General features: G+C 55.9%; 1 protein-coding gene across 5 annotated transcripts in view; it reads right to left on the bottom strand.

The window, feature by feature from the left end:
* Window positions 1–24,220, bottom strand: part of ITGB4 (integrin subunit beta 4) — a 29,706-nt gene extending 5,486 nt beyond the window's left edge. The window contains exons 1-36 of one of the 5 annotated variants that reach the window (XM_051797790.1): window positions 23,252–24,220; window positions 19,120–19,211; window positions 18,736–18,818; window positions 18,173–18,274; window positions 17,564–17,768; window positions 16,922–17,018; window positions 16,332–16,503; window positions 15,462–15,725; window positions 14,963–15,052; window positions 14,673–14,795; window positions 14,390–14,557; window positions 13,995–14,071; window positions 13,629–13,840; window positions 13,261–13,364; window positions 13,006–13,104; window positions 12,177–12,303; window positions 11,915–12,034; window positions 11,319–11,425; window positions 10,971–11,004; window positions 10,330–10,518; window positions 9,787–9,890; window positions 9,323–9,381; window positions 8,710–8,733; window positions 8,390–8,538; window positions 8,130–8,309; window positions 7,408–7,556; window positions 6,674–6,878; window positions 6,010–6,170; window positions 5,471–5,651; window positions 5,126–5,263; window positions 4,425–4,607; window positions 4,086–4,217; window positions 2,880–3,080; window positions 1,813–1,986; window positions 1,147–1,320; window positions 73–222 (exon numbers count right to left, since the gene is read on the bottom strand). In XM_051797790.1, the coding sequence (XP_051653750.1) occupies window positions 73–222; window positions 1,147–1,320; window positions 1,813–1,986; window positions 2,880–3,080; window positions 4,086–4,217; window positions 4,425–4,607; window positions 5,126–5,263; window positions 5,471–5,651; window positions 6,010–6,170; window positions 6,674–6,878; window positions 7,408–7,556; window positions 8,130–8,309; window positions 8,390–8,538; window positions 8,710–8,733; window positions 9,323–9,381; window positions 9,787–9,890; window positions 10,330–10,518; window positions 10,971–11,004; window positions 11,319–11,425; window positions 11,915–12,034; window positions 12,177–12,303; window positions 13,006–13,104; window positions 13,261–13,364; window positions 13,629–13,840; window positions 13,995–14,071; window positions 14,390–14,557; window positions 14,673–14,795; window positions 14,963–15,052; window positions 15,462–15,725; window positions 16,332–16,503; window positions 16,922–17,018; window positions 17,564–17,768; window positions 18,173–18,274; window positions 18,736–18,818; window positions 19,120–19,211; window positions 23,252–23,256 (4,834 nt within the window). In that variant the 5' untranslated portion in view covers window positions 23,257–24,220. Of the gene's footprint in view, window positions 1–72; window positions 223–1,146; window positions 1,321–1,812; window positions 1,987–2,879; window positions 3,081–4,085; window positions 4,218–4,424; window positions 4,608–5,125; window positions 5,264–5,470; window positions 5,652–6,009; window positions 6,171–6,673; window positions 6,879–7,407; window positions 7,557–8,129; window positions 8,310–8,389; window positions 8,539–8,709; window positions 8,734–9,322; window positions 9,382–9,786; window positions 9,891–10,329; window positions 10,519–10,970; window positions 11,005–11,318; window positions 11,426–11,914; window positions 12,035–12,176; window positions 12,304–13,005; window positions 13,105–13,260; window positions 13,365–13,628; window positions 13,841–13,994; window positions 14,072–14,389; window positions 14,558–14,672; window positions 14,796–14,962; window positions 15,053–15,461; window positions 15,726–16,331; window positions 16,504–16,921; window positions 17,019–17,563; window positions 17,769–18,172; window positions 18,275–18,735; window positions 18,819–19,119; window positions 19,212–22,969; window positions 23,119–23,143; window positions 23,209–23,251 lie in introns of those variants that run through there. The other 4 variants (XM_051797785.1, XM_051797787.1, XM_051797786.1 and 1 more) reach the window with 4 other exon arrangements.
* Between the last annotated feature and the right edge of the window lie 399 nt (window positions 24,221–24,619).

Below are 24,619 nucleotides of genomic sequence, written 5' to 3'. Positions count from 1 at the left end.
TCCAGGAGAAGACCCAGACCAGACTCTCCACCACCCAAAACTCCCCCCCCCAGCAGGGTCCTGCTCACTGACCTCCGCTGAGCAGCTGGTACTGCACACTGTAGCCCTGCACCTCCTTCTCGCAGCGCGGCTCCTGCCAGCTCACCTTCAGGGAGGTGGGTCCCAGGGCAGAGAACACCAGGCGTGTGGGGGTGTCAGGGATGCCCAGAGGCTTCCTGGAGTCTGAGACAGAAAGGGAACGTCAGGGTGGAGGTTTGGGAACAGGGGCTAAGGAGGGCTGGGGGAGAGGGGGGAGTGGCACACGCAAGCACGGGGTGGTCCTGATGGTTCAGGGAGAACGTGGTGAGATGTCATCTCTGCAAGCTGACCCGTCATGGGGGGGGACTGGCTGGCTCTACACATCTACAGGGATGTCCCGTGGCCTTGGGGTGCAAACCTTGGGTGGGACAAGTCAAGGTAAGCTTCATGCCCCTGTGGTAGAGACCAGAATAGGGGCTTGGGTGCTGTGTGTGACCCTCCTCACCCACCCCAAAGCACCCTGTCCAGCCTTCCAGCAGCTTCCACAGACTTCTTCAGGTGTAGGTCTGCTAAGACTGGCCCTATTCTATAGATAAAGCAACCCAACACCTCCAGGGTCTGTTCAAGGGGCAGCTGGGACCAGGACTGAGTGCTCTGGCTCCTCCTCAGCTCAGCCCACCGGGACACAAGGCTCATGGCAAGCCCAGCAGCCTCCCAGGTGACATCCAGAGACTGAAAACCCTCACTGGCCAAGAAGCTTGCAGAGGCACATCTCATATGCAGCACACGTTCTCCCCAAGAGTCCTCCAAAGGCCTGTGGAGTAAGACTGAGAATAACAAACTTGTTAGGAATGAAGAGGATGGGGACAATGAGCTGATCAGAGCACGGTGGCAGCAGTGGTGGTGAGTGTTAATCAGCCCAGGTAGGTTGAAACACAGTGGAAGTCCCCTGCAAATGGAAAGGTGGTGTGATGGAGGCACAGGCTGGGGCAGGGGGAAGATCACAGCACACAGCAAGCCATGGAGGGGAGGTTTGGGGTGAGCAGTGGATGGCAACAGCTCATGGATGGACAGTGGCTTGGCTGTTATGGGATGTGTGGCTGGGAGCAGACACTGGACAAGCTGTACCTATGTACTTGCAAATCCCTGTGGACCCATCAGTCATGTTTATAGAGTCCCGAAAGCCAATGCTGGGGTAGTAACCCTTCACCTTTGCCCTGCTCCTGAAACCCACATCCCAGGGCTGTGGGATTGTCCTCCCAGCATCTTCACGGATGGGAGGGAGGAGTGTCCCTGGGTAATCTACAGAAGCAGTGCAAGAAGAAAGAGAAAAACACCATTGGAAACACTTCAGAGTGGGTTCAGCCCAGGTGCTGGTTCCTGCACGGATGACTTTTTAAAGCTCAGGTTTGAGGAATCTTTTAACAACCTTCTCTCAGCACAGCTGACATAGAGGCGTAGAGCTGAAAGGCAACCACGCTGCTAGACAGAGTGAGAAGAAGAGACACGAGCTCTTCCTGGACTGCTTTGTGGTGTGAGGATAAGGATGGAGCTCCCTTTCCTGAGCACTCAGCATGTTAGGGATGGGAACCCTTTCCAAACTGGTCTAGGAGAAGAGGGACCTTAGCAAAGCACCAAGACATCAGTGGTGAGGACATGACCTTCCTGACCTCTGGTTCATAGGCCCCCTTAGCTGTGAACACAGTCTTCACCCCAAAAGGACTTTAGGGCACGGATCCAAAGACAGTCACGGGGGTGGAAGGGAAGGATGGGTCCCATGGCCGCAGTACTCACCATGCCCCATCTGCATCGTGGAGTACTCTCTTGTCAGCGAGGAGCTCCCCATCACCCTGTGCTCCTGATGCACGTGGGAGCTCAGCTGGTGGTAGCTGGTGTTGGCTGTCCTGGTCAGGGAGCCACTGGCACTGCCAGGGAAGGAGAAGTCCACGCGGCCGTTCAGCAAGTGCTCTGTGGAAGAAGGCACACCATGAGGGATGTGGCTGTGGGCAGGGCTGCTGCTCCAGTTTCCACGGGGAGGAAGCAAGAGGCATCACAGTGCCTCCTGCCTTGGCTGTGTTCCAGCTTCAGCCACTCCAGGAGCTTGTTCTGGGGCACTACATCTGGGACAAGCCACAGGCACCCGATGTGACGATGCAGAAACAAAGAGGTAAACAAAAACACCCAGCACCAGACACACCCCTGTGCCCAAGGTAACTCCAGACCTCGGCCTTGCTGGGGCACTGCCTTGTGGTTGTTGCCACGTTCTCTCACATCTCTCCTTAGATGCAAGCACAGGTTTGTAATTTCAGATTTAAAAAGGAGGCTGAAGAAGGAAAATGGCCTTTTATGGAGGTGGTTTCTCCAAATCTCATTCTGGATCTCATCTCAGCTGGATCTGAAAAGCAAACTCCACTCCATTGTTTTGGTCCTCGACAAACCCCCGTCCTGTCCCAGGGGGGCAGGAGAGATCAGCTACCCATGAGAGAGTGATTTCTGTTTAACAGTCCAGCAGATCTGCCCCAGAAGCTCAGGGCACTTAATTAGGGTGGAGAGCTGCCTTTGGAAGTGGCACTGCCATCATCTGAGTTTGCTCCTGCCTCGAGGGTCCAGCCTTTTGTAGAAGCAACTTGCTAGCAGGCTCCCAAGTCCATGCCGAGATGGGGGTTACCTTGACACTCTTGTGAGCAGACACACCGGGACAAGGTTTTGAAGCAGACCACAACAGTGCATCACACCAGCACGAGGATGGGCACAGAAGGGGAGGGCAGGGACACGGACTGGGGCAGGTCACATCCACTGGCCCCTTGGCTCAGAGCAGGACGAGACAGGACACTCGGTGCCATAACGAAGCCGTCCTTCACCTGCTTGGGGCCGGGGTGTCCCGCTCCTCCTCACACTGCCAGTAACCACGTCGCTGTCCTCCTCGTGGAGGAGACCCTCGGCGTCCGAGGAGAGGCGGCTGCTGCCAGAGAGGCGGGGAATGGTTTCAGGTGGGAGCCTCCAGGTGATGCGGCGAAGGTCCAGGTCTTCTCCCAACAACGGCACATATTTCCACCTGGAGCCTTTTGGGACAATGCAAGCACTGGTGTTGGCATGACCTTCAGGGGGCAGGGTGGGCTACCCACCACCTCCGTGCTGCTTGCTGGGGAGGGGAAGGGGCAGGAACCGGTGGGAACAATGTTCATTCACAGCCCATCCCACCAAGTGCTGGCTGATGAGTTCAGGCGGTGCAACCATCGTGGGACTGGTGGATGGAGAATGATGGGAGCATGACAGGCTTGGGGCTCCTCAACCCCCAGACTGCTTTCCAGCCCTGTGTCCATTGTGACAGAAGGTGAGAGTCAAAGTCCCACCACACGACTGTCCCTGTCACAAAGAGTCTGCAACAATTGTCCTCTGCTCAGGAGAGGTTTCATCACTCCTCGATGTGTGCTTGGGATGGTCCAACTCTTGATGTTTCCATCACCTGGCTCTCTGAAAAGACCAGGGACTTGCTCTTGGGTCCCAGGCCCTGAGAACCCTCCCAGAGAAAATCCTACTGACAAGCCTCATCTTCTCCCTTATGGCCCATCTTCCTCTCCTTGTCCCAGTACAAAACCAGGGAGTCAGACTCATTCAGAGAGCAAAGTGATGGAGGTAGCGAGGCCAGTGCCTTCCCAGCACTGCTGAGTTCCCTCCTGTTGGCTTGGCTAGGACCCTGAGTATCCAAGGAACTCAGAGGTCTGTGCCTTGCCAGTGCTTGTTTGCTGACACCAACTTGTGATCCAACCAAATGGCAACAGGAAGGGAAGACGAGCAGGGAGGGCCATGGAAAGCTCCTCTTCCACCCCACACAGAGATTTTTCTTTGCCTCATGGCTAAGACAAGGAGACACTGGTCTTATTTACACTGTGACCAGTCAGGTGTTCCCACGGATGCAGCTACTGAGCATTGGAAAGGCTGATCTCCACCATCTCCATGACTTGGATCTCCCCATCTCCGAGAGGAGGAAAGGAGCAGCGCAGCAAAGCTGCTGTTGAGGAAAACGAATGTTAAAAATGACCTTTGCAAAACTCAGAGCAGCGTACCTGAATCATCAGAGACACTGGGGCGCTTGCTGCCGGCCGGAGAGCGGAGCACATCCGTGCTGTACATCAGGTAGCTGTCGTAGTCCTCACCTCCCTCTGCATCAACGATGGGGACGTCAGGGATGATGGGGACTGCAGCACAGGTGGAAAGTGCCGTTAGACAAGCAGCAAAGAGCCACTTCTCCCATGCTCAGGCTGGCCCTCAGCATTCCCAGGGGTGGCTGGTGCAGCAGAGCAAACATCAGGGGATGTTTGGGATGGGGAGGCAGCTGGTGGTGATGGGGAGCGCTCCCCAGCACTGCTCCTGCTCCCCTGCTCCCCACCCAGGCAGGGACTCACTGGACATGGGGCGCTTGGGCTGCGTGGCAAGGTTGATGGTGGCTTCTCTCTCAGGCCCCCAGCCAGCACCATTCCTGGCCCTCACTGTGTAGCGATAGGGCTGCGACTCCCGCAGGTTTTCGATCAGCACCATGCGCTTCTTCGGGTCCTCAACCAGCACCTTCTTCACCGGGCCGATGGGTACTGCAAACACGGGCATGCCTGTCACCCACAAGACACAGAGGACCCCACAGCACCCCACCCTGGGCTCGCTGAGGTTTGGTGTCAGGACACAGCCCAGCAGCTCTTTGGGCTGCTCACAACAGGCATGGCATCGTCCCGGGGAAATTCCCAAACTGAATGCTGAAGCCAACCTACACCACAGGTCTCTTGTTGCTGGTGTGTCACAAATAGCACCTTCCTGGCACCCTATTCCTAGGTCTAGATCTACGAACTAAGTTTTCGAGATGAAAAACGACATAAAACACTATGGAAGTGAATGGGAACAGAGAGTGTTCTGGGATTTGCAGGATTAAATCCTGACTGGTGATTTTTCTGCACTCCTTCCATCAAGAAGTGACCCCTCCAAATCCCAGTTCTCACAAGAAACATGCTGGGAGCTGTTCTGGTTCTGCTTCTGCTGTAGACCAGCCCAGCCTGCAGAAAATGTACTCCTGCCCCTCAGCCTGGCTGGACTGACCCATCCAAAAATGAGCTCTTACTGTTGTCCTCGTTGACAAGTCCATAACTGACTTCATAAGCCGTGATCTCCCCGTTGGTTTCCGCAGGCTCAGCCCAGCTCAGCTGTGTCACAGTGGAAGACACAACATTGAAAGCCAAGCGACCAGGCTCGCTGGGCACTGGAAAGGCAAGAGCAGAGGGTCCAGGTTACTGCAAGTCAAGCGCCAGCAGATGCCCAGAGTTCCCCAGATCCCAGCTGGGTTGCAGTGGGAGATGCTCAGTGTTTGACCCCAGACCATCAGAAGCTCAGGGCTGGAGTCCTGACCCCATGTGGGGTGCCAAACTTGCTCCCTACACAGTGGGAAGAAGGATGTAGAGTGGCTCACCCTCCTCCAGTGTGCGGCAGTGGATGATGTCAGAGTAAGCCCCCTCACCCAGGGTGTTGTAGGCACAGACTTGCATCTCATAGTCACAGAAGGGGTAGAGGTTACTCAGCTCTGCTGATGGTGTTTTGACATCAATGAGATGGGCTTCTGACTCGGGGTCCCCTTGGATCCAGTATTTCACCTGGCAAAGCAAGAGCAAGCTGTGATTCCTTCAGATTCTCACATAATGAGTGAGAAGTTCTCGGTTTCTTACTAAATCTGCTCTGGGAAGGGTGTTGTGCCATTCCTCTGAAACGGGAGGCCACAACAATCTGGGCATTTCATGGGAAGTGATGGAAAGGAAGATGAAACCACCAGAAATCTTTCCTGCAAATCCCACATCCACCCAGCAATGGTCCCTTAAAGATGGAGGGGACCAGAAGGAGTGAACTTGCTCCCTGTTTTGGGTGTCTTCTTGGATCCCTTCAGTACAAATGATTTGTGTGAAACACCTGCAGGATGGGACCCACACTCTTCCCCAGGATCCACTCACCCCTTACCTTGTACCCCAGAGATTTTCCCGGTGGAGGAAACCAGTTGAAGCTGATTTCCCTGGAGCTGAGGGCGCGGGCATTGGGATTAAGTGGTGCACTCAGGCGGCCTTTGGGGGACTGGGGGACTTGGGCCAGGCCAGTCATCGAGGGGACACCATCCACCAGCTCTGCAGACACGAGGAAGAAAGACCACATCAGTGCCAGTCCCTGCCTTGGGAGAACAACAAGGAAGCGTGCATCTTCCCAGCACTGCCTTGCCATGCTCTGAAAAATATGTTATTTATTTTTTGATCCACTTGATAACATTCCTTACAGTTTTCCTTGTCCAGCCACAGGAACCACCAAGCACTGCTCGTGGCAAGTCCCACCTCTCCCATATTTTTATAGCTTTTCATTCGAATTCCCAAGGAAAAGGAATAACGAATCCGCCCTATCTCCTTCTGCGAGGTACATTATCCCTTCTTTCCTCCCACCCGCTGTCTATTCCCAGTCGTGCCTCTAGAGGGAGGCCCAATTCTACCGGTCGGAGCGGGAGGAATGTCCTCGCTGCCGCTTTTCGGGCGAGGAGCAGCGCTGGAGCTCCGTACATCACCCTCGGGGTGGGCTGGGCTGGCGTGGGGGTCCCCGCACCCCCGGCTGCCATTCCCACCCCCCGGCTGCCGGCCCCTACCTGGGTCGGCGATGGTCACCGTGGTCTGGGGGTATCGGCCGATCTTGGCGCCGTACTTGGGGTGGAGGAGGTCGACGGCAAATTGCTTGAGCTGGCAGTTGTTTAGGAGGGTATCTATTTCAGTCAGCTCCAGCAAGGGCACCTGCACCTCCTTTCGGGTCTCCCCAGGCTGGAAGACCAGTTCACCCTCTGTGAAGAGATAGTCCTGGAGGAGAAGGAAGAGGTACGGGATGAGGAGAAGGAGAAGGTGTGTGGAGGAGAAGGAAGAGGTGTGTTCAAGGCAAGGCTGGATGGGGCTCTGAGCAGCCTGGTCTAGTGGAAGGTGTCCCTGCCATGGCAAGGAGGTTGGAACAATGATCTTTAAAGTCCCTTCCAACCCAAACCATTCTATAATTCTATGATTACAACCCACAGCATCCATGAAGAGGCTCCCAGAGAGCTTCCCCTCATCTCCCAGTCAATCCCCATTTGCCCCACGTTGCCCACAGCTCCAGGGGCAGCTGGTACCTTCTGCCTCAGACACAGGCATCCTTTCACATCCCTGAGGCACAGGGAGCAAGGGATGGAGAGAAACGTCTACCCTGGGCTAACCTCAAGCCTTGGGTCCCCCCTCTCCCAGCCACATCCCCTTCGAGGCTGATCAATAGCTCTTCTGCAACCCTCCGCATTGGCTCTTTCCCAGCCCTCCATTCCCATTCCTTCCTGCCTGCCAGGCCCAGGAGCACTGCCCTTACCCTGCCATTCTTGGCGGTGAGGTCCCGGGTCCTGTAGGTGACTTGGGATTTCCCGTTGTCTATGATCTCCCGGAGGACGGGGATCTTGGCCAGCTTGTCAAAGCGGCTGTGGGAATAGGCTGGCTGCAAGAAGGTGATGAGGCTGCTGGCTGCAAGAGGAAGGAGGGAAGGAATGTGTAGAGCAAATAAATGAAGAATCACATTACAAACACTCAGGTGTCCTCCATGAACAGAGTTCCCATCACCCACGGGTGTGAACTGTGCTGAACTATACTGAAGTATTACTGCATGGGCTGGAGATTTCACCACTCTCAATTTGTTCTCTCTGCTCAAAACAGCCAGGCAGGAAGCAAAGACAAAGTGCTGGGGACATTCACCTGCCCCAAGCACAGCAAAGAGGTTCTACTTCACTCCTGCAATCTATGAACTGGAGCAGCAGAGGCACATGGTCAACCCTGGATCTGTCATGGAACCTGTAGCACCTAGACCTGTGATGGTCAAATAATTGGGTCTCTGTCAGCAGGAATGACGACTCTCCTTTGGATGTTTTAAAAGATGCTCCATTTAGACCCAGGTGACTTCAGAGAGGAGTCACCAAGCAAGTCTCTGCTCTCTGACCTGGGAGTGCTCCAATATGCAGACTGTGCCTTCCTTACAAACCACATGGACACAGGACACCCAAACACAAACACCCTCCCCGTGCCACAGTTGCAGCCCTTCACCTTGTTCTTTGATGATGGTGATGTTGACAACCCTGCGCCCAATCTTTGCGATGCCGTTGGGGACCTCGATGGCCTCCACCTGCAGCTGCTTCTCATCATCATCCTCCTCCCTGATAAAGAGTGGGACACGGACATCCACCAGCTCCACGGCCTCCTGGAACTCCACCATCCCCTGAGCATCTGGGGGAAGGGCAAGGATTAGAGGTGGGAAATGCCCCCCCACGCCCGGCCAGCAGGCAGCACTGGGCTCTGCTCCCCACCTTGGTCTGAGGTCACAGTGTAATAACCCGGCGCAACCTTCAGGTCGTTGAAAGCCTCGTGGGAAACGTGTTTTTCCACAGCTTTGATGATGTCTGGCTTGGCTGAGCGAGGAGCAGTGAGCACTGTGTCCACAATGGTGTGATCCTGCCTGGGAGGGGGGAAGAGAAAGGCGAGAAAGGCAAGAAAAAGCTGAGACCAAAGTTGCTCATGTCACACCACAGCTCTGGGGCCACTGAGGGTGTGGGGCATTCAGTCACCCCACACGTGTGTGTGCAAAGAGGGAGAAGCTGCACAAGAGAGGGCTGCAAGTTGCTCTTACCTTTTCCCAGAATTGGGCTGTAACCTGGGGGAATAAAAAAACCAAATCAGAGTGACTAACACATCTGGAGAGACAAAGTGCTGGGTGAATCACTGCCCTGTGAAGGTCTGAGCTGCAGAACTGCCCTGCAGGTGCCAACCCATCCCACAGAGCCTGTGGCCCCAGCACGTTCTCTCCTGCCCGGCTGCTCTCTCCCACCCTGGGTTTCCCAATGCAATGAGAAACATGCCTGCAGGGGAGATCACATCTTTATCAGGCCGTGGGGAGAGGATACCACTCCCTGCTCAGCAGTGGCATCCCCAGACTTCTCCCGGCCTGCACTCCTAGCTTTGCACCAGACTGAAACTTTCGAAGCCAAAGGGAATTTTCCCATTAAGCACCATGCAATCAGGATTTGTTCCTGCTGGTCCAAAGCCAAAGGTAGCTGAGATCTCCTGCACAGCTGGGTGGGTTCTGCTCTGCAGCCCTGGGTGGGTGAAGCAGCACTCCAGGCTTGTGCCAGTGATGTCTCACAGACCACGCTCCTTCCCAACATCCCAGATTTCACACCCCACCATCAGCAGGGCTCTGGGGGAACCCTGCCCTGAAGGAGGTCTCTCTCCCACTGACTCACCTGAACTTGGTCTGCTGGAGCTTGTGGCAGCCAGGGATGTGCTTGAAAACATCATTCAGCTGCAAGGAGCAACAGGGACTTTCACAACATATCCCTTGCTGAACAGGAATGTGCTCAGTGAGCAGACACTGCTGCCAGCAGACATGAGAGCCCTTTGGCCACCCCAGGACCTCCCCCCTCACCCTCCCACACCAGGTAGAGACCATCACATGGTTTCTCCCCAGGACATGGCAAGAGGCAGCAAACTGAATCCAAACAGCCCAAAGCAAACCTCAAATCTTGTCATTATGATGAGATTTGAAATTTGTGCTTTCTATCAGAAAGAGGAAAAATTTCTCCTTCCCTTCAAGAGCCGTCTGGGTTCACAGGGAAGGGGCACTCCCCCTTCCCAGCGTCACAGACATCCCCTCAGTGTGGCTGTCCCCCTGTGCCACCCCAAGCCCCCCTCGTGCCCAGGCTCGTACGTTCTCCTCCACTTCCTTGCGCAGCTGCTCGCACTCCCGGGTGTCCGGCTTCGTCAGGTTCTGCGTGAAGAGCCTTGCCAGCCTCAGAGACAGCCCATAGGGAACTGGGAAGACAAATTCCCAAATTAGAAATTCCCACTCCTTCCTTCTTGCTCAGAGAAATAACCCACCCAAAAGCTGGAAGCACAGGGACACACCCAGATCCAGCAAAGGAAACAGTGCCCAGTGGTGGCTTTGGACTGATGAGGCAGTGAAATCAAGGCTGGGTCACTGAGCTCATGAGACTAAGACATGTGCAGTGTTCATCTGCCACGCAACCAGACTGTCAGAAGGTCTCCAGGGGTCCTGCTACAGGGCTGGACACGGGGCTGTGCTGCTCAGCTTCCCCCAGGATGGAAGCAGGTAAAGAAACAACCCCCCTTGAAACTGGGCTTGGAGGTAACACTCTGGCTGCTGGAGGTGGGGGCCACCAACAAGAGTTCGGGTCCTTTAAGGCACCCGTGGCATCTCCTCTACGCCCTGTCCCTCAGACGTGGCACTCACTGAGGTCTTTGGGGTTGGTGGCAGCAGGGGAGGCAAAGCCCTGCTTGTGGACATTGTTGTGGATCTTCCAGCGGACTGTATCCCGACCCTTGAGGGATCCACTGCGCACCATGGGCGTGTCCAGGTGGTCGGAGGACATGAGGCTGTGCCGAAGCATGTAGTGATCCTCCTTGAAGCCAACGGTGCGACCTGCAGAGCCAGGGGCGGGGTCAGAGCATGGCCACACTGGGACAAGGCCAGCCATCAACATCCCAACACCAGAGACTTTGTTCTGGGGAATCTTTAGGGTTTCCACTGTGCCAAGAGTGTTGGGATGTCAGGAGGGGGGTGGGGTGGAGAGGGCAAGGGGTGTCCATGAGTGAGGAGGACACACCTCACCAGCTGGGCATTACAAGGGACACTGGTCAGGGACAGCCAGAAGTGGGATTCCCAGCAGGGCACCCCAGGGTGTGGGGAAGGGAGGGAAAGTAGAGCAGAAGCTCCAGGGCTTCTTGGCTCAGGCTCCCTGCTAGGAGCTTTCTCCCTGATCCACCTCCCCAGCTCAGAGAGGAGGAAGAGGGATGCTTATCCCACTCCCTCCCAACCCAGGAAGGCAGTGAACCCCAGAGATCCCTCTCTCCCCCGGGTCACAGGACAGGTACCTCGTGCACAGCAGGGAAGCAGGGCCAGGCAAGCCTAGAAAACAAATGGCCAAATACACAATCACTTTGTGGCCAAGGGCAACCCCCCCCCTCCCCATTTCCAGTTGAGAGGATTCACATCAGCAGGGGTGGGTAGGCAGTGGGTGGATGGGGCTCTGGAAGTGGATTTTAGCCAAAAATCCCAGAGCAACTCTCGTGTCAGCAACACCAGAGGTGCTGGACACTACTGGGACCCAGCTCCTGCCAGTCTGGCCATGCTGGAGGCTGGATAGATGCCAGGAATTTGTCATGTTTTTGGCTTTTATCTGGTCCTCTCCCCAGGCTGGGGCAGCCAGTCGAGGCACTCACCTTGCAGCAGGCACAGAACTTCCAGCAGAGCAGCAGCAGCAGCCCCAGGAGCAGGATGAGGAAGATGAGCAGCGGGATGAGCCAAAAGAAGCTCCTTGGTGGGCACTCTGCAAGCGACAGCAACGTCACTCCTGGGCATCAGCCCCTCTGTGGGGTGTGCAGGGAGGGAGTGGGGAGGCAGGGACAAAGGGGAAAGGCTGGACCACAGCTCTCTGAGGAATGGAACAGTCCAGTCAAGCTTGGGAACCCCCTCTCTTGGTGCTCACAAGTGCTGTTCAGGGAGATCTATCACAGCCCTGCTCACATCCAGCCATCCCAAGGGCCTGTGCAGCACCTCAAATCAATCCCTGCCCATGCTGGCAGTGGAAAGGCTCTGAGCTCTGAAGGTGCCACACTCCACTCCTTGCAGTTCACACTGGTGACAGCCAGTGTCACCCACCCTGTCACGCAGGAAGGTGGGCAGAGCAGTGCTGCCTGTAGCTGCCCCTGCCCAGGGGCACAGCAAAGGGACCAAGCAGGGACTGGAGGTGCTGTGGAGCTGATCACTCTGCTCCAGACCCCAGGCTGGACATCTCACCCTTTGTCCTCCTGCTCACCTTTATTTTTCTGCACACGGACGGTGGTGTTGGGGAGGACACTGGGGTCTCCCTCCAGGGAGTAGTGGTAGGTGCAGTCATCATCCTCATCCTGGAAGGAGCAGTACTCACCAGCCTCCTCTGAGGAGAGAGGAGACAGGGTTGCAAAGTCACCAGGGTCAGGAAAGACTTGGGGAGCAGCCCTACATGTGCACACACACGCACGGGGCAGGGGGCACAGGAGACTCCACACATCTGCACCCAGATCTGCTTCTCACAGTACCTTTCTTCAGCTCTTCCACCATCTGGATCTGGAGGTGGCACGTGCTGCAGTTCCCTTTCAAGCTGCCCGTGCCCCAGGTCTGGCAGCGGACGCAGTCCCGGATGCTCTCACACACAGCCTGGAAGCCCTGGGCACATGGGGGTGGGACAGTCAGGAGACAACCCATGGCAAAGGGAGGGCACTGCCTGCAAAATGCAGAGCTGGAGAGGCAGCGCTGTGTCCTCACCCCAGTGCCAGGGCAAGGTCAAAGAGAGGAATCACTTAGAACAAGCAGCTGTAAAAAAAGTATTTATAAGCCCAGGAGCCCAGCCCTTATACCAACAGCCTGCATTTGGGCAGCAATTAGATCTTCTCCCATGGTTTTGGAGGCTTTTCCAAAATATGACAAAGCCAGCTTTCTCCACCCCCACTGTGGGATTAACCCATGTTTGTCAATGGGGAAACTGAGGCACGAGACTGTCATATGTGTTCAAGGCCAAGTTGGATGTGGGCCTGAGCAATCTGGTCTAGTGGAAGGTGTTCTTGCCCATGGGAACTTCAATGTCCCTTCCAGCCCAATCCTTCCTATGATTCTATGAAATGAGTTTTTTCCCCATGCTTGAGAGGCAAATCAGAACAAGCCAGGAACCAAGCTCAAACCTCTGCCCTTCAGCAGGGTGCAGATAAACACACACACATTCAGCAGTTGCTGCTGGTGAACTGGAGGGTGAAGAAAGCCCTTGGCTACAAAGCAGGATTTTGCTCCTGACTGAGATGTGCCTTCATCTCTGCCTTGCCTTCCTTCCCTGAAGGAGAAGGAAGGAGAGCTGACAAACCCGCAGGGACTCACCAGGGAGTAGCTGATTTCACAGGTGGAGCTGGTGTACAGCGAGGCCATGTCACAGATGCATCTGCCACATTCGCACCTCCCATGGTTGTTGCAAATGCCCTGGGAGGGAAGAGGTGTCGGTTTGCATCCGAGAGCAATCCCAGGGCACTGGGAGTCAGCAAGGTGCCAGCCCCAGTGGCCCAGAGCTTCCAGCATCGGGGCAACTCAACACAGCTCTGCCTGGACCTGTGGTGGGCCTGGCAGGGCAGGACCTACCCCTCTGCTGTCGATGCAGGTGTCGTTGCTGGTGGGACACTCACAGCCCGGGCCCTCCCAGCCACTCTCACACGCACAGGCGCCCCTGGAGCAGCGACCACGATCTGGGGGCAAGAGGATGAGTCACCCAGTGCCCAGCACTGCGCTGCTCCCACGCCCCTGCCTACGGCTCCCCCACTCCCCTTGGGGTGCAAGCAGGCTCCACGGCATCCTCCCTCGTGTTTGCAAGCACAGAGTCCCTGCAGCCCATCACTGGTCACTCAAACCCCCCTGTTCCAGTGCCACCAGTGTGGGGACACCCTGCTGTGGCACCAGGCCCAGCATGTGCCCCAGCTGGGGGACGCTGAGGCCAGGGGAGCTGCTCTCACCGTTGCAGAGGAAGCCGGAGGTGCGCGGGCACTGCAGGACGTCGTACTCGCAGAAGGCCCCGTCGAAGCGCTGCACCAGGTCCTCGGAGTAGCACTGGCACTTCCCACACAGGCACTCGCCCCTTCCCGAGCACGGCTCCACGTCCCCGGGGCGGATGCAGGCCTCGTTGTTGGGGGACGACGCCGGGGAGCAGTCGCACGTGTCCCCTCGCCTGGCAGGGAGGAGATGATGCTGAGAGAGGTGGGAGCAGAGCAGAGGACAGCAGGGTCCTGGGCAGAATGCCCTGGGCATGAGCTTGTGTCACTGTGGGTCCCCAGACCCAGCAGGACCCCTGGGAAGGGCACAGAGCTGGACATGGTCCTTACCAGCCCGGGTGGCAGATGCACTGCCCGCAAACAAAGTTCCCATGGAAGCTGCACTTGGGCGAGTTCAGCTCTTGTTGCTGGAAGAGAAGAGAGAAGAGGCATTGCTGAACGGGCCCAGCTGTCCCCGGGACCATTTCAGGAATCAGAAGAGCAGATCTGGGGGCAAATTCTTTCCCTGAAGACCAAGCTCTGCCATGGGACAGCACACCCAGCTTGGTACAGGCAGTGATGGAGATCCTTGGCCAGGCTGAGCCTCTGCTGGGCACCACTGAGGTGGGTCACATGTTGGGTCGACCACGTGTTGGGTCGAGAGGGACCCAACATGTGCCAGCCAATGCACTCCTACCCCAGGGTGGCCAGGAGGAGGACTTCTCTCTGCAACACTCCCCCTGTACCTGTTCACAAGGACACACGTCGCAGACGACCGAGGCTGAGACTGTGAGGCTGTCGCTCAGGGATGTGGGTTTCACTTGGATAACTCCCTGCCGGTCCCTCTCGGGGAGGCTGCACACGTGCTGCCCACCAACGTACTCCAGTGCCTTCACGTGCATCTTGAACTTGCCCTGAAGGAAGGGACACGTGGCAGGGATGAGCCAGCTCTGCTGGACCACAGCCCTGCCAGACGTGGAGGGCTCAGCCCCTCACACCTTCCCCCTCCACAGCCATCCGAGGACTTACCACTTGCCCACGGGTGATGTGGAAGGAGCCAGATTCTGTCTTTTCATACATCATGGAGGTGAACTCTGTCTTCATGGCCCTGGGAGTGAAGTCAGCCCTGATGTCCATCTTGGAGCGGATGCGCTGGGTGGCAGAAGACAAACACAGTGTTGATTTTCAACAGTACCCTGTGACCACCCCATGGCCTGCTCCAGAGGGGCCACATCCTGCCTCCTGCTGCTCTCCTGGGTAGGAGGTGCCAACCTCTGCCCTCCCTGGAGCCGGAGCAAAGCCCCAGAGAGCGCCGTTACCTCAAAGGCTGTACGGATCAGCTCCACAATGTTGGAAGAGTCCTCCTGGAGCACCCCAATCTCAGAGATGGGAAAATACTTGTGCAGCTTCTGCAGAGAGACAGGAGCCCCCTGAGCCAAGGCCTTGAGAACCCTTCTCTAGCACTGGAGTGGGCTCTACTTGGAACAGAACTTGGGCCATAGACCTCCAAAAGTTCCTTCCAATCTAAATTACTCTCCAGCTCTGTGCTCTTTACAAGAAACAGAAACTAACACAGGGAGATCTCTAGAAGCCCCAATTCCTGCACCCAATAATACACCCTGAGACATCCCACAACCCAGAGCAGCCCCATAACACAGTGTGGCACCCTCCAAAACATCGAGGTGTTGGTTTAGCACTTGAGAACTAAGTGCTGAGAGATGGGAGAACACTTTCTCCTCACAGCCAAGCTGAGGCAGAGGAGCAATGGCCCTGGAGGAAAGGTGAGCCCACATGGCATCACTGCCGTGGTCTCCTCACCTCATAGTAGCTGTAGGAGTGGTTGGTGACAGCAAAGATGGGGATGATGTTGTGTTGGCCCAACAGGCGCACCAGGGTGGGCACTGAAGGATAGTCCTGCTTGGTGTCATACACGTAGGTGCCACGGCTGTCTAGGTGACACTGCTCATCGTTTCTTGCCAGGATCCCTGCCAGGACGTTGGTACCATCAGCTTCGTAGTGAAAGGCAGATTCGGTGGAGAACACGAGCAGGTGAGTGCTGTCCTTTCTCCAGCCAATCTTATCCTACAGCCAGGGAGGGGGAGAAACAACCTTTATCTCTGTGCCCCCCAAGCTCCTGCACAGCACTTACAGTCAGCACTGGCAGGAGCTGGAATACTCACGGGGCAAGGCACCACCTCCACCTGGCAGCAAACACAACCAGCTACATGGTCCCAGGAATCCAGGCACCCCCAATGCATAGGGTGTCTCCCCCCCAGCAGCTCAATGCCAGGCACATGTATGTACAGAGGGCAAGCCCACACTTTTCTGGACATGTTTGGAGCTGTGCTCATCCCTCAGCCAAGAAGCCAAGCCTAAGTGGGCTGTTTTCCAGGGAGCAGAGTTTCACCACCGCAGGCACAGAGCGAGATGGAGCAAAGAGCACACGCAGAGTGCCCAGCAAGCAGCTCCTGTGCTGGGGATCAAACACCAGAACACACATGTTCTAAAATTGAGAATGCAAAACAGCTTGGCATTTGGAGCATGTGGCTGGTAGGGCAGGAGCTGACTGTAGATAAATATATAACCTGGGGTCCAGCACGTGGCCCTTTTGCTCATCACCCGGTATCAGCAAGCTCCATTCATCAGAAACAGAGCCCACACGGCTCCTGCAAGCCTGGTCACCCTCACCTTGCAAACAGCTGTCTGCAGGATGGCATCAAAGCCGCCCTCAGGGGCATCCAGGTTGCCGGAGATGCGCTCCTTGCGGAGCTCCTGGCTGAAGTGGTTGATGTTGCTGGTCAGGCGGATGACGTTCTTGAAGGAGAAGGGGGAGTCGGCGTTGTTCCAGGGCTCGCGCAGCCTAGGAGAGGAGGGGGACCGGGGTTTTTGCAAGGCCAGGAGCAAAGGGATGCCTGGGTGCAAGGAGAAGAAGGGTGGAAAAAGCACCTAGGGGCCAGGGAGTCCCTTAAGTGAAGTCATGGAGTTGAGCCGGCAAGCCACCAGCACTGAGAGGCAGAAGGGATGAGGGAAGAGATGGAGGAGGAGACAAGATGTGGAGGGAAGGTCTGAAAGTGGAAGAGGACACTGCACAGGCATTGGCACGGTGCTACAGCAATCCCTGAGGGACGGGGAGACCAGGGTGGACACTGGCAATGAAGGGAGACAGGTGGACAAGGACCTTGCACTGCAGACAACGAAGATTAGGAAAGCCACAGAGAAACAGAAGGCACCTGTCCTCCCTTCTGCTCCCACCCCATGGACCCATTGGGCTCACTCACTTCTCAGGTCTCATGTCTGTCTGAGGGGAAGAGACTTTGTCCACAAACTTGCCGAATCCGATGGTGTAATTGGAGGTCAGTTCTTGCAGGAACTCCGCTGGGAGGAGGGGAAGGGAGGGAGGAGGAGACACATAAATAAAGAGATGCCTACGAGCTCACTGCTCCGGGGAATGAAGTCCTGTCCTGGGCATCTTCTCTGCTGGTCAGGCCTTAGGTAAGACTCACAAACTGTCAGCTTTTAAGATCTTTGGGCTTAGGGCTTGTCTTTTATGGGGTAGAAACCTATACCCTGTTTGGCAGCCCCCTTTGCAAAACTGGAGCTTCTGCAGCAGCACCCCCAACACCAAGGGGTTCAAGATGCCAAAGCCCCTGCACAGACCAGCTCTGTGGGGCACCAGCCCCTGCTCTGGGCTGGGGGGAGGGAGCACACATGATGATCCCTGCAGGGCCAGGAGCAGCATTCCCCCACAGGGCTGCACAGAGCAGTGGTAATAAGAAACTGTAATTAAAACAGACACCTCTCAGCCCACTGCCAGCTGCATCCCTCTCTCTGGTGCTGGCAGAGGACTGACAGCCGCAGGCAGGAGAGAGCTGCCTGCCTTCATCAAGCTGGCTCCCCTCCTCTCCTAGCTCTGGTCTCACCTAGGTTTTGGCCCATGCTTTTGAGGTTGTCCAGATCATCAGACATAGAGTAGGAGAAGTCCATGAGGATGTAGAGATCCACAGGGCTCTCCAAGGGCTGGAAGACATCCATGTTGAAGCTCATCTCCTCCCCAGCTCGCAGCCGCAGGTACATGCCCTGGGGGGACACCTGGGTCCTCTTCAGGGATGTGTTGATACTGGAATTCTGTGAAGAAGAGCAATGTGAAGGGGGTGGACTCCATCTCCTGAGCAGATGCAATGAGGAGGAGGCAAGGAACAGGGAGGTATGTGGGAAGTGCAAAGGCAGGGATGATCCTGCTCCCCTCCCTCGTGTACTGTACAACAGCCTCCCATGTCCACACGTGTCCAGCCGGGCACCTCCTCCATATCTTGGCATTTTGCTTACATCTGTTTTGCCTGAAAAGCCACCCCAGCCCGGAGAAATCGGGGCCGGTGCCCAACAGATCCGTCAGCCAGCGAAAAGCAGAGCACTGGTTTTGAGTAAACAGAGATCTAGACTTTTTTCCTGGTGAAGGCCCTAGAGGGGGATGAAGGATGTGAAGGACCCTTCAGGAGAAGCCGAGCAGGGGCTGTGTCCCCAGCACCCACCTTCTGTGTCTGCATCTGGCCGCGGGTGCTCACGATGCTGCCCTCCCCGCAGCCGTAACGCTGCAGGTTCTCCCGCAAGTCACAGCGCGGCTCCTCAAAGCTCTGCCAAGGGAGCAAAACCAACATCAGAGCCACAGAAAGCACCAGATCCACCAGGTTAAGGGGGAAATACACAGGTCAGGAAGCAGGGTCCTCTGCTGAGACCACTGTGAGATTTTGGGAGCAGGAGCAGGGCAGAGAGTTGGGGACGTTCCCCAGCAGCAGCAGTATGTGACCACCAGTGAGTTATTGGGTTGTCTGGGATAAAAGTCTTCCTCCATCCCTTGCACACACTGTTTATAGCACACTGACATTTTCCGATAAACCCCTGTATCCCTGGAAGTTTCCCCTGGGCTCCCCTCCCTCCCCATTTGTCCTTACCAAAGGAAACACACATTTCAAGGCTTCCCACAGAAGAGAAGGGGGAGCTGGCTCTGCTCGTGTCCCTCTCCCATTGAAGGTGGTGGGATCCCTCCATCAGCAGGGTGGGAAGTGGAGCCCCAGGCTGCCCTGCCATGTCTCACCTCATCAGTGCAGAAGGAGCAGTCCTTATCCACTCGGATGCACTCGGTGCAGCTCTTTGCCCGGGACAGCACACAGCGGTTATCTACCAGGAAAAACCAGGGCATCAGGAATGGGGAAAACAAAGTGAGCTGTGGGAGGGCATGAGAAAGGCAGATCCCACAGAGGGATGGAAGTTTTTCCTAGTTGGTTGGTGGAAACTGGCTACAAAACAGCAGTGGGGTAGGAAAAGAGGGGCCCCAAATGCTGGGAAGTTGAAAAATGTGAGGAAAAGCACACAACGGGTCTTCTCTGCAGGAGGACTGGCATTCCTGGAGCCCAGGAAGGGTGCACACAGTCCTTGTGGGGCAGCTCCAAGGGGAGATGGCAGACAGGGCTCCACTCACTTTTGTTCCATTGGCAGAGGCCGGTGGCACAGAGCAGGGACAGGAGGAGCAGTCTGGCACACGCCTGTGCTGGCACATCCATCCTCTTCTTCCTGAAACACATGGATTGCTACATTGCAGAGACCCAAAACATGGAAACAAACTGACTGTCCACAACACTCCCCAGAAACAAAACTGACCCCTCCCTTCAGCTATTTCCTATCACGCTAAGAGTTTCCAGGATGGTCAAACCAACAATAAATAGAGGGTGAGGCCTTGGGAAATGCCAGACTTGGAGTTTTGGAGCTGCTGAAAGAATCCGTGGTCTTGAGAGCCTTGCAGCTCCCCTTTGTGCTGTCCAGGGCAGCAGGACCCCTCATGTGGATCCAGAGGTCAAATCCTGAACAGAGAGAACCATTCTCCCTGCACCCACATGTGACTTCAGTGCCATCCAGAAGTCAGTGTTTGGACATGGTAAACAAAAAAGGACAAAGTTGGAACTCAAGCTCTGCTGCTGCTGTGCCAGAGGGTGGCTTTGGCACCTGGCAGGGTAAGTAAGAGCAGCCAAGAAGAAAAAAAACAAAACAAAACAGTGTAAAGACATCTTTAAAGCATCTCCCTTCTGGAAGGTGCAAGTGTGAAATATAATGCAAATTAATTGTCTTATAGCTTCTTGCTGTGTCAGCCCTGATTCTGAAGTAAGTGAAAAGGATGTAAAAACCACTTAAAACAGGGGATGCAAATGCGTGCAGCAAAGATGTCCAAGTGCCCTGAGGAAGAACCAGCACACAGAGCAGTCACTTGGTGACTCAGTTACTAACAGCCTGGGGTGCAGGGGAACCCCTGGAAAGACCCACTCTGGTCTCAACAGCACCAGGTCACACTTGGCTTCTGCATCCTGCATTGGCCACTGAAGCCAATGGAAATGAATTGAATGCAGAAATTGTTGTGACACAGGGCTCCAACCAACACAGCATCGACACCTGGGGAACACCTCCCTTGGTGTTCTCACTTGGTTCTCTGTGACAGTCACTGGATACATGGATAACAAAGGACAGGACATTGGTATCTCATTCACCCTCTCAGCTGTGCCCAGAGGGATTTATCACAGCAATTAATGCCCCATGGCTGAAACATGAGAAATGCAGAAGCCTCAGGGCAGCATCTCTGGGGGGAAACCCAGGGAAGCTTTGCCATTAGTCAGGACCTGTGGTCAATGTGCTGTTTTTCCAAGGTGCTCTGTAGCCAATGTGCTTTTTTTCTTATGGGTAAAAGGTATCATTTGACCAAGGCAGTCCCTCTGCTTCCCTCCCTGCCACACTGACCATCCCAGCTCAGGCCCTTTGCAGGGTTGGCTTTGGGTGGTCCCTGTCCCCCCTAGCCAAGCCCCAGCACTGGCTCTGAAGCCAACAGTTATGCTCATCCCTGGACATGCCTGTGACCCCCTTCAGGGACAGTCCTCACGCCAGCACTTGCTGGCAAACATCCTGTCCCCTGCTACCAAGACAGATGGGTTTTAAAGCCAGGAAAATCCCTTTTTCCCTTGCTCCACCCCAGCGAGCCATGCCAGCCCCGGAGACACGGGGAGGTGCCAATTAGAGGGGAGATGAAAGGGTAGGGAAGTCCTTTGAGCCCTTGAAGGGAAAACACAGTGAAAACATCCCCTGAGCACCCACCAAATCCCGTCTGCCAGCATGACAAGGGCCACGAGGAAAGGAATTGAGTGTGGGACCGGATTGCTCAGCTCACAAGGACCTCATCCATCTTCCTCTAATCACTAGTTAGGAAAACGTCACCAAGGAATGGACGGACACACCCTGGGCCTTGGACACACAAACTGCCGTCACCACTTTTCAAGTGCCGAGATAAAAGGCCATAAAACTCTGCTCAGTGTTAACAGTCCTGTTGCCCTGTGAGCCACCAGCCTCCAAGGATTTCGCTGGACAGGTGCCAGCGGGCAGGGCACTGGTGGCACAGAGCATCTGCTGCCACTCGGCCCTGCAGGAATGCAGCCTGCAATGTTTGTGCAAAAACATGGGAGCAGCCATTCCTCGACATCAGAAGTGCCCTCTGGAAGGGAAAATATTGCTTTCACTTTGGGAAAGCTGCAGGATTTGGTTGGATTTGAATGATGACAGCAATGGGGAAAAAAAAGAAATCTGTTCATTCGTGCAAAATCAAGGAACGAGGTGGGGCAGCTCCTGGATGCACACAAACATCTTCCTCCATCCCAGACCACTGCTCCAGCATTTCTCCTGGTCTCCTCCCTCACCCCCAGCCTTTGCCTGCATCTCAGCACAGCCAACAGAAATATGCCAGGAGCTTGGAAATGCTGGGGTTGGGTACCTCATCCCAAAAAACCAGGCAGTGCAAAAACACTGGAGCAAAGGGACAGAGAACAGGGTTGGAGTGTCAGATGGGGGAGAGGGACCAAGGAGCAGGTTATGATGACTCAGGAGCCCATGTCAGGAGTCTGGTCCCAGCTTCCATGCAGGGGACACCAGACGGGTCGGGGACACAGAAGCAGGAAAGAGAGGGAGATGCCAGAGTTCCTGGTTCAGTCTTTCCTCCCTCTGGTGGGAATTGCCCTTTCCATGGCTACAACGCCCCTGTCCTGCTGAGGGGTGTGTGGGGGCTGTGCAGAGGCCTGACCCTGTAGATGGGAGGAGGCATCTGGAGGAATGGCAGCACAGTGACAGCCACAGCAGCTCATGCAGGCTCAGTCCTTATCCCAGGGCAGGGCTGTGGGCTCAGGGCTACAACTCATGCTCTCTCCCTCCCTGGCACACGTGGTGGCACAGAGCTGCCAGGGCCGTGCTCCAGAACTTGGAAATTATCAAGCCAGACCCTCAGAAAACTGTCAAAAACTTGACCTGCAAATCAAATAATCTCTTAAACACAAGATGATATTGATCTTTGGGTTTGTTTGCCTTCCCCATCCATTTCCCCTCCTTCCCCATGAGAGCTCTTGCAGTTGGAAGGCTACACGTGGGTGTCTCCATTTGCTGTTTCCAGCAAGAAGGGAGATCTCAGCTCTCAGATTGAGCTCCAGACCCCAGACCTGGTCCCTGGCATCCTCCAGCGAGGGACAAAACACAGCAGGATGCAGCCTGGGACCCACCTGGAGCTGCTGGGAGCTGGTTTGTGGCCAACACCACCCTGTGCTGGCAAAGGGCTGGTGGCTGCAGTACCCTCTCCTCCTTCTGCCCCCCGGGTTTGGGCAGGGGAAAACCCCGAGGGTCAGGCAGGAAGGTCAGGACCTTCCTTGGGGGGCTGCCCAAATGGCAGCACAGCCCCGGGACCCTCCCATTCCCTCCACGTGCTGCTCCTGGCACATTCTCTGCTCCTTTGGCTCCACAGGACACTTTCCCTCCCCTCTACGGGTGCTCCTCATCCCTCTTTCCCCCCACCTAACCCGTGCCTGTCAGCTCCCTCACACCAGTCCTTCTGCCCATTTCCCTATTTCCTGGCCATTTCAGATCCACCAGCTCGCAAACACCCGGACACCTGCGGTTCAGCAAAGCCGACCCTGAATCCCCACTCTCTCTTGGCTTTTCCCTCCAGGAACTTTCCTCTCCTTTCTCCTGCCTCGCAGGGGGTTTCAGGCAGCCACTCATCCTGGAAAACAACCTCCGGGGCTCCGCGGGTCGGAGGCACCCGCAGCCCGGCTGACCTTGCACACTGTCACCCCTGAGAGGCTCCCCTGGGTGCCAGCTCCGAGGCACAACCGCCTTTCCCCCTGGCAGCGGGCTGACAGAGGCAGGACGAAGTGGGCAACCTTTGGAACCCGCAACAACCTGTCCCCGAAGGGCTCTGCTCTGCCTTCCCACCTGGTACCCCCACTGCCACCCCCAGCCCCGCTCCCAAATACCTTCAGAGACTAAAACTGCCCCGTGCAGCCCTCAAAGCCCTGCCGGGACACGAGCGTTGCCCTTCGCAGCCAGACAAGAGGCACGAGACGGCGTCCGACAGCCAAAACCAGAGGAAAACACAGGGAAGGAGCAGGCAGGGGCTGACTGACCCCCGCGCTCCCTGTCCTGCCTACCTGCCCGTGCAAGGAGCCCCGCGCCTTATTCCACCCCCCGGTTAATCAGCGCAGCAAAGTTCAAGCGAACTGGACAGCACAGAGCACAGATGAATTAATTCCACAAACCTCATTAGCGCTGGGTCTGACTCAGTGTCCAAATCCTCTGCCGCAGCCCGAATAACAGGCACCCACACACCAAGCCAAGAAATTCTTCCAAAGGCAGAGGGGGAACGTGCTGGTTCACTGCTGCAACTTGATTTCCAGCTTTGGCCTTTTCTTTTTTTCTTTTCTTTTTTTTTTTTTTTTCCTCCCTCCTCTCTATTTTCTGTCCCTTTTCTCTTTCCGGTTAAACGTCAACTCCCGGTCCGGCGGGGAGGGCAGCGAGCCCGCGATCCCACATAACTCCCCGCCGATTTCTGTACCCTCCCGTCAAATACCGACTTTGTTCTCGCTCCTCTCGCTGTCCCGGGGCTGCCGCCTCTTCCTCCCGAGGGGCTGGCAGGGAGGAAAGGTGGGAGCTGCGATAAATGAGATTGGATCCCAGGTGAGGACGAGCTTTATCCCAGCTGGGAGGGAGGAGGGGGTGCCCGTGACGCAGGGTTGGCATTCATTCCTCCCTCGCACACCTGGACGGGCCGGCACAGCCCTCGCAGCCGCCCTGGACCCTCCCTCCGCACAAGCACCATCCCACAGGAAAAGGACTGAGCGGGCAGTGGGAAGGTGCTGCCGTGGGAAGGGTGTGTGGAAGGGGCTGCTTGGCTTCACCTGCCTGCTCAGGGCAGAGCTTAGGGAGCTCCCCAGCCCCTCCTTGCCAGGGGTTTCTCCTCCAAATTTCCCACTGGCACGAGTGGCAGTGTCACACCCAGTGCCCAGGTAACTCCTTGCTGAAACACCAGGTAAATTCCTGCTGTGACAACCACACAACTGCCGACCCAGCCTTGGTGCCTTGCTTGCAAAGAGGACAGAACTGCATCCTGCTTTATCCAGGGCATGAGCACGGCAGCCCACTCCCCACCTGCAATAAATCTGGCTCGAGGGTCAATGCAGCCCCTTGTAGCACCATACAGAGACCCATCCACACCTGCTCCTAATGCATCCACCACCACCCACAGCTGCAACAAGCAGCAATCCCACCACTGCATCCAGTCCTTCTGCTGGGCTGAATCCAAACCCCCTTCCCCAAGGAACAGCAGAGGAGGGTTTGGAGTTCAGGAGAGGTTATTTTTCTGCCCCACAGCACCCTTTTGCTTTACAGTTGGGGGTTTGTCACAGGTCAGACCTGCTCACCCTCCCGCAGAGCAGATGCGAGGGCAGAGGCTGCATTTCAGCTCCTTGATAAATCCTCACAAGGAAAACTGCATCCCCTCAGCCTCAACACAAACAATAGCAACAGCCAGATGAAAAAATGGCATATTTCCTGCCCGCCTTGGAGATTAAAAATACAGGCAGGGCACTTTTGTGCTCTTCATTGTCAATGTAGCATCACAGAGGCTG

Source organism: Manacus candei, unplaced genomic scaffold (assembly GCF_025592945.1).
Source record: "Manacus candei isolate 608988 ecotype Guabito, Panama unplaced genomic scaffold, ASM2559294v1 h1tg000047l, whole genome shotgun sequence".
NCBI lineage: Eukaryota > Metazoa > Chordata > Aves > Passeriformes > Pipridae > Manacus > Manacus candei.
Note: the sequence above shows the minus strand (reverse complement) of the source record. Positions and strands in the feature narration are given on the sequence as shown.